Here is an 8,855-nt window from a genome sequence, read left to right as displayed (position 1 = left end):
AAAAAAAAAAAAAAAAAAAAAAAAAAAAAATCCACTGCCTTTCCCTTGGTTCAGGTTTCAGAACAAACAAAACAAAAACACGACACCCTTACATCCCTTGCTGGGATGTGTGGTAGGGTTTAATGCGTGAGTTCGTTCCTTCGTAATCCCTAAAGCTGGCTCTCTTGTACTCAAGTCTGCAACAATCTAAACTCCATCCCTGCCTGCTAGGTCCCCCCCAGCAAGTATCCAAAATCAGGGTCTGTGAGACTTCCTACAGAGAAAATGAGGAAACCAACAAGTGTGCAGTTTGGAGCTCAGGGATAACTAGGTAATTCATAGTTCCTCAAAGGGGGTAGATTGAATTCTAATCGTGGCCTTTGGTCTTAAAACACCTGCTGAGTCCATCACCGGTCACACTTGAGAGACTCAGACTTCCAGACTTGATACATCTTTTGCTGCCTTTCAGCATCAGTATTGGGGAAAATTGTATTTGTAGCAACAGGTGAAAGAGCAAATGAATGGGATGCGGAAAAGAGAAAGAAGGGAGAACGAAGATTACTATAGGCTGGAAACATGAGGTCATTGCCAAGGACCACAGCCTGATCTGAGTAGGAATGAAAGACATTTTAGTACATGGACGATTATCAGTGACTGACCTCTACTTCACATTAGTGTAAAGCCACATGCCTGAGCCAATTGGTGGCAAGTGCCAGCTGGTCATGGGGAAAAGGGCAATGTGCATAGATTTTATCATTTCACCCCCATTTAGTGAAAATTGCTTTCGCCACTCAATTGTCTATAAGTCCCTTGAAAGTGGGGACCAGACCTCAATTCTTACTGTTCTTTTCTTATTTATCTAGTACAGTGTCTGGTTGTTAGTAGGCATTGTACACGTAACTGTAGAATGGATGAATTGAATGAATGAGGAGTTGGCAAACTAGACTGTTCTGGGGTAGCCTGTTGTGTTTGTGTGTCTCTCTCTCGGGTGTGTGTGTATGATTCTGCAGTAGGTAAAATTTCTATGCTGGATACATTAGCAACATTATGTTTATACAGTTTGGCATTTGTTTGTGGTATGGGCATAAGTTCTGGCCAGTCAGTTCTTCAGCATAATTTTCATTTAAGTGAGAAGATATCATCCTACCCCGGGCTTAGGTAGAAGGATGGAGTGGGCATCTAATCCTAGGAATCTACCCATAGGAGTCTTTTAGAATATTTGTCATGGAAAGACACGACGATTAACTTTTGATGGTATTCTTTCTAACTGTGTTTAAGTCACCAAGTGAAAGCCGAGCTCTTGTAGTGTGGTTTTGGAATTCAAATGTTATCAATTGGAATTGACGTCAATTACTTTTCTGCTGCTTGGCATATGCTGGAACTTTATTTCTACAATTCCACCAGAGTCACTTAGGCAATTACCTCTCCTGCCATCACCATCACCATCATCATCATCATCATCATCATCATCATCCTAATTACTGTGATTAGGTCCCTCCTGCTCTCTGCTCACCTCAGCCGGGCTCTGCACACCATTGCCCTCTTCTCTCCCCCGTCTCCCCCGCAGGAAGTCCCATTCTCCCGCGTGTGGTGCGGTAACCGGCAGCCCCTGCACTGTGCCTTCTCCCTGGAACGCTACACGCCCACCACCACCCAGCTGTCCTGCAAAATCTGCATCCGGCAGCTCAAAGGCCATGAACAGATCCTCCAAGTGCAGACGTCAATCCTCGAGGTGAGTCCTTGGTCTACAGGTCATCCGACCCCGTTTCTAAAGGACATTAAGGATTGTATACCTGTCTCAGTTGTGCTATACATAGAGCATGAAAGAGCTTCGAAAGGCACTCACTCTTTGAATCCTCATTACTGATAAGGGAAAATTAACTTTTTCTCAGGCTGAGGATGGAACTGAGCTGCCCACTGGGGCAGGGAAACGCAACCCATCAGAGCATAGGCTCTGTGGAGGGACCTTTGGGGAAGGAATTTGTCCAGGGCTTTTTACACACAAAACTACAATCAATCTAACAGTTCATGGCAGACATGGAATATCAGCTGAGATTTATTATTGAACTGAGACACATACCCTAAGAAGACACAAGGTCACCAGTGGGCTGCTTTTCTGCCAGTTCTGACTAGTTGTTCAGAAGTCAGTTGCCCAATCTGTGTTATTTTATTTTCAAGGCCTTGGTTCCTGATTGTCTTACAATTTCTCTTACCCTCCAGGATCAGGGTTTCTACACATCCTCATTTCCATTAAGCCTAGATTTCATCAATACAGTAATATAAGACAGAGTAGATAGTAATCTCATTCTACACAGTAAGGACATAGCAGTGCAAAAAGGGATAGGACTTCCTCCAAGGTCATATAACTGAAGGGCAGAGTTAGAATGGGAGTCAGAGGAGAATTCACTTGGGCACTTTTGCAAAAAGACACCTGAAATGCCATGGCTTTGATTGGCCCTAAACCACTGAATGGCTCCATGGCTCTGGACTTGAGCTTATCAAGTAGACAATGGCATTCCCTCCTGAACGGTTATTTGAGGGTAGAGGGAGAGAGTAGCTGAGGGGGAGATTCAGGGGAGCTGGTAAGGCGTTGTTTAGCAATTCCAAGGTAATCCCTGGCTAGTTTAGAAAAACACACATACTGGATCGTTCACCTTAGAACGTGTGTGTGTATATATACATACACATACATACGCACACATACATATTCACGTATACATATATAAATAATATATAAGCTCAGCAGAAGGTTTTTTTTTTTGTTTTTTTTTTTTGTGTGTGTGGTATGCGGGCCTCCCTCTGCTGTGGCCCCTCCCGTTGCGGAGCACAGGCTCCGGACGCGCAGGCCCAGCGGCCATGGCTCACGGGCCCAGCCGCTCCGCGGCATGTGGGATCCTCCCAGACCGGGACGCGAACCCGGTTCCCCTGCATCAGCAGGCGGACGCGCAACCACTGCGCCACCAGGGAAGCCCCAGCAGAAGGTTTAATGCATTTTGTATCCGTACAACTCAATTTCAGGTGCGGTTTTTTCTCAAAACTTGTAGCCTACAAGCATTATCACTTCCCTCCTTTCTCATTGCAGTTCACTGTTTATGCAAAATGAGTGTGGCTAATTCCCCAAATAGTTTGCTCTAAAGTGTGGATGACTTTCCAAAGAAGCATGTCTCAAAATTGACAGCTGTCTTAACTGACATGTTTCTACCATATTTGCATTTGTTATTGCCAGTTAGCATTATGTGCTAATATAGTTCTGACAGGGAAGGTAGATCCAGAAACCTCAGGCAAGATATTTTTAGAGTCTCTTTCTTGAACAGTCATGGCATATTTAAGATAATTTATTTCAAAGTAAAATACAAATTGCATGGGAGTTTTAAAATAAAAACAAAAAAGAAAATCTAAGAAGAGCTGCACTTCAGAAGGAAGAGTGAAAAGGCAGGACATGAAGATGCCTCTGATGAAAATTGCCCTAAATACCTGTCAACAGGTCGACAAAAGAATTCCAGGTTTAAAAGGTTTTTACTTTCTCAGGCACCCAGATATTGAGGATCAGTTTCAGCTATTACAGGATATTTGTGTGAAAGGAATGTGATAAGGTTGACACATCCTGGCACCTTTGCTCCTTGCTTAATAAACCACTGAAGTGCATGGAAAGAAAATGACCTAATAGGGGCTGCCCTGGTGGCGCAGTGGTTAAGAATCCGCCTGCCGATGCAGGGGACACAGGTTCGAGCCCTGTCTGGGAAGATCCCACATGCCGCGGAGCAACTAAGCCCGTGCGCCACGACTGAGCCTGTGCTCGAGAGCCCACGAGCCACAACTACTGAAGCCTGTGCACCTAGAGCCCGTGTTCCGCAACAAGAGAAGCCACTGCAATGAGAAGTTCTTGCACCGCAACGAAGAGTAGCCCCTGCTCACCACAACTAGAGAAAGCCCATGCGCAGCAACGAAGACCCAACACAGCCAAAAATAAATTTTTTAAAAAAAGAAAATGAGCTAATAAACATAATCTTTACTCTCCAGTTCCTTTTCTAATGCTTAACGAAGTTTACGATCACTTTGGAAAGCCTTAAAGAACATGACATCACAGTACCTCTTGGTAAAGGGAGGCAGAGTTAGCAGAATAATATTTAGTCATTCAGTGGTGGACTACAGCAATCTAAGTTGTAGGCTACTGCATTTTAGAAGCTTTATTAACTTGTTTGATCCTGTAAGGATCATTTAATTAATTGCTTTAAGTGTCCCTGCTGAAATTTGGCCCAGTGCCTCCCCATTTCTTTGTACCAAACTCTATTTCTTAGGCAAATTTCATTGGCCATCATTTTCTACATCAGAGGAAAATTAATAACTTTTGAAAGCCACTATGTTTCAGTTACCACTTCATGTGCTTTCACATATAACCATCACAGCTCTGTGGATTAGAATTATATCATCACAATTTTACATGATGTAACAGTCTCAAGGAAGTCAACCTTCTCATCCAAGATTACAGAGCTAATAAGATGGGTAGCCAGAGTTCCCAGCTGAGATACTAAACTTTAAGACCAAAGTCTGGATTTCTATTCAATACCACTCCAGGAACCCAACCGAGGAGGCTTAATTTATTAGTCCTAATCATGGGCCTTGCCATAATACAAGCCCTCTCTTTTGGGGCTTAGGCACTAGTGACAAACACCACAGCATCAGCAATTTTGCCTTTGAGTCTAATAAAAGCAGATGAAAATTGGGAAGTTCTTTCCTCAAGACTCATCCTCAAGAAAGATGAGATGTACCTGTTTGTGTGTTGGGCTAGAATAAGCGTTCATTCTATACATCTTCACAAATAGAATTGATTCCCTACATGTAGATCTGCCTGCAAAAGGATGTCTTGATTGAATGATCACTCAAGGCCCTTCCAACCCTGGGATTGTTTCATTCCTGGGAAAAGCATATATCTGGTGATAAAAACCATCTTCTTCTCCCTAAAACTGACTTGGTTTTTATGGTAGACATTTCGAGAAAAATGAAGATACATAAAGTTCTGAGAAATTGGGAATACCTGGAGAGAGGAGGCAGGATATATTCAAGACATGGGTCTATATCAATCACTGAGTCGAGAATAATAGATCAGTTATTAAAGGTCATCATACTTCATGGCCACTATGCTGAAAGATTCTGCTTCAGGTGGTTTTAATAAGTTAGTAATAAGGTGTCATTGATTAATAATAATAAAGAACTAAAATTTTTGAAACTTTCAATAGATATCTTTGAAATATGTATTTTAATATCTCACCCACCAAAAAAAATAAATCCTCACATATCTGGGCTCAGAGCTCTCCCTTCCTACCTTACTTTAAAATGGATTGCCTTAGTCTCACTATATTTCGAGATTTTAGCAATGGAACCATGAGAGGTAAAATGTGTGTGTGTGTGTGTGTGTGTGTGTGTGTGTGAATAAAATACAAAACATTGATTTTAAATTAATTAATGCAGTGAGCATCCTCAGTGAAGGCATTTGGTTCTTTATGTTCAGCTCCACATCCATCATATTCCTTCATGCCTCTTATCTAAATGGTTTTCCAAATAATCATATCATTCTCAAATTTAAAAGTTATTTCAGTGATCAAGGTAATATATCTTTTCTGTTCTTTAGAGTAGCCATTATTGTGTCAATCTTCGGAAGCAAGTTGGTTCTCCTTAAATTTAGCCCAACTACATTACCTAATGATGATAGCCAATTGATACTCTATAAAGCAACAGTATTGTGGACTAAAGCAAAGTAAGTTTGCTAATATTGAGCAGAAGGGAAGAATCCCCAAGTCATTTATTTCCTCCTTCCTTATTAATGTAATAATATTAAAGAATCTATCTTTTGGTAGAAGCAACTTAAAATGGGAATCTTGCATGTTAAAATTTTCCATTCAAGAAATTCTCTTATCTTTCTTCTAAAAGTGGTAGAAGTTGGGGGATGATGTGTCTGTTACAAAGTAGACAGAATACTTGGAATTCCTCACTGATTTACAGCTCCCACGTTAACCAGGTAGCAGCACCTTATATCCTATGTTCAGAGCATGAAAACCTACTGTTCTTCTGCATATTTAATTTAAACAATCAGAAGATGTGATGCATCCACTGGATTCTTATTACTCGGCCCAGATGTCTTTTAGAACGCATCATAAATGTTATAGAAAGTGTCATCCTTACACATGGGAAATATTTAAATTTGGAAACTTTATGAGGGACATGGGGGCCCATTTATTAAAGTGTAGTAAGTAGAAAAAATACATATTTTTACAAGTCAGTCTCATGTAATACTTTATTCACCTTTAAATTGTACCGCTCTGTCCATTTTTTCTGAAGACTTTGTGTATCAGGGTGCTCTTTCTTCTGCCAACAGGAAAGACAGAGCTTGGTCGAGTTGGTCAAATCACAGATGCCATGAGGGCATCTGTCTCTGTTTATTGCCATCTTTTCACATGGATACACTGTGTTTTCAGTTTCATTGGCAAGCCACCTTTTCACATGTTAACACCCTTTAGTGCCATTTTACAATGACAATTACCATGTTATCCTGTACAGAATTCCTTTTATTCTCTCAATGGTTTTTTTACTATTCTTTCTAAGGACATTACCCTGCCTTAAGTCAGGAAATTTTTAAAGAAATGATTCCTACTTGATTTGTATTTTTAAAGGCTAGAAGAAATTTTACATACCATGATAAAAAATGATGTATCTTGTAACCTATTTTATGCAGTAAGAAGCCTGAGGTGGTTTATTTTATGAACATCTTACATATCAGAAAAGCACTGGGCTCATTGGTTCAAGATGGCAGAGTAGACGGACAGGCGCTCACTCCCTCCTTGCTAGAGCACTGGATTCACAACTAACTGCTGAACAATCATCAACAGGAAGACACTGGAACTCACCAAAAAGATACCTCACATCCAAAGACAAGGAGAAGCTGCAATGAGATGGTAGGAGGGGCGTAATCACAGTAAAATCAAATCCCATAACCCCTGGGTGGGTGACTCACAAACTGGAGAACACTTATACCACAGAAGTCCACCCATTGGAGTGAAGGTTCTGAGCCCCATGTCAGGCTTCCCAACCTAGGGGTCTGGTAACAAAAGGAGGAAATCCTAGAGAATCAGACTTGGAAGCCTAGAGGGATTTGATTGTAGGACTTCAACAGGACTGGGGGAAACAGAGACTCCACTCTTGGAGGGCACACACAAAGTAGTGTGTGCATCAGGACCCAGGGGAAGGAGCAGTGACCCCACACGACACTGAACCAGACCTACCTGCTAGCGTTGGAGGGTCTTCTGCAGAGGTGGGGGGTGGCTGTGACTCACTGCGGGGACAAGGACACTGGCAGCAGAAGTTCTGGGAAGTACTCCTTGGTGTGAGCCCTCCCAGAGCCGGCCATTAGCCCCACCAAAGAGTCTGTAGTGTCCAGTGCTGGGCTGCCTCAGGCCAAACAAACAACAGGGAGGGAACCCAGCCCCACCCAACAGCAGACACATGGATTAAACTTTTACTGAGCTCTGGCCACCAGAATAACACCCAGCTCTACCCACCCCCAGTCCCTTCCATCAGGAATCTTGCACAAGCCTCTTAGATAGCCTCATCCATGAGAGGGCAGACAGCAGAAACAAGAAGAACTACAATCCTGCAGCCTGTGGAATGAAAACCACATTCACAGAAGAGAGACAAAATGAAAAGACAGAGGACTATATACCAGATGAAGGAACAAGGTAAAACCCCAGAAAACAATTAAATGAAGTGGAGACAGGCAACCTTCCAGAAAAAGAATTCAGAATAATGATAGTGAAGATGATACAGGACCTCGGAAAAAGAATGGAGGCAAAGATCGAGAAGATGCATGAAATGTTTAACAAAGACCTAGAAGAGGGCTTCTCTGGTGGCGCAGTGATTGAGAGTCCGCCTGCCAATGTAGGGAATACGGGTTCGTGCCCCAGTCCGGGAAGATCCCACATGCCGCAAAGCGGCTAGGCCCGTGAGCCATGGCCGCAGAGCCTGCACCTCCGGAGCCTGTGCTCCACAATGGGAGAGGCCACAACAGTGAGAGGCCTGCGTACTGCAAAAAAAAAAAAAAAAAAAAAAAAGACCTAGAAGAATTAAAGAGCAAACAAACAGGGATGAACAATACAAAAACTGAAATGAAAAATACACTAGAAGGAATCAATAGCAGAATAACTGAGGCAAAAGAACGGATAAGTGACCTAGAAGACAGAATGGTGGAATTCACTGCATGGAACAAAATAAAGAAAAAAGAACGAAAAGAAATGAAGACAGCCTAAGAGTCCTCTGAGACAACATTAAACGTGCCAACATTTGCATTATAGGGGTCCCAGAATGAGGAGAGAGAGAGGAAGGACCTGAGAAAATATTTGAAGAGATTATAGTCAAAAACTTCCTTAACATGGAAAAGGAAATAGCCACCCAAGTCCAGGAAGCACAGAGAGTCCCAGGCAGGATAAACCCAAGGAGAAACACGCCGAGACACGTAGTAATCAAACTGACAAAAATTAAAGAAAAATTATTGAAACAAGGGGAAAATGACAACATACAAGGGAACTCCCATAAGGTTAACAGCTGATTTCTCAGCAAAAACTCTACAAGCCAGAAGGGAGTGGCACGATATATTTAAAGTGATGAAAGGGAAGAAACTACAACCAAGATTACTCTACCCAGAAAGGATCTCATTCAGATTCGATGGAGAAATCAAAAGCTTTACAGACAAGCAAAAGCTAAGAGAATTCAGCACCACCAAACCAGCTCTACAGCAAATGCTAAAGGAACGTCTCTAAGTGGGAAACACAAGAGAAGAAAAGGACCTACAAAAACAAACACAAAACAATTAAGAAAATGGTAATAGG

The 8,855-nt window shown here is 42.1% G+C and overlaps 1 protein-coding gene across 2 annotated transcripts in view; it reads left to right on the top strand.

Moving 5' to 3' along the window:
- The window catches only part of UNC5D (unc-5 netrin receptor D), a 634,719-nt gene that overhangs the window by 598,532 nt on the left and 27,332 nt on the right, over window positions 1–8,855 (top strand). For both annotated transcript variants that reach the window (XM_055081162.1, XM_024131459.3), the window contains one exon: window positions 1,547–1,711. In XM_055081162.1, the coding sequence (XP_054937137.1) occupies window positions 1,547–1,711 (165 nt within the window). The remainder of the gene's footprint in view (window positions 1–1,546; window positions 1,712–8,855) is intronic.

This window comes from Physeter macrocephalus, chromosome 20 (assembly GCF_002837175.3).
Source record: "Physeter macrocephalus isolate SW-GA chromosome 20, ASM283717v5, whole genome shotgun sequence".
NCBI lineage: Eukaryota > Metazoa > Chordata > Mammalia > Artiodactyla > Physeteridae > Physeter > Physeter macrocephalus.
Note: the sequence above shows the minus strand (reverse complement) of the source record. Positions and strands in the feature narration are given on the sequence as shown.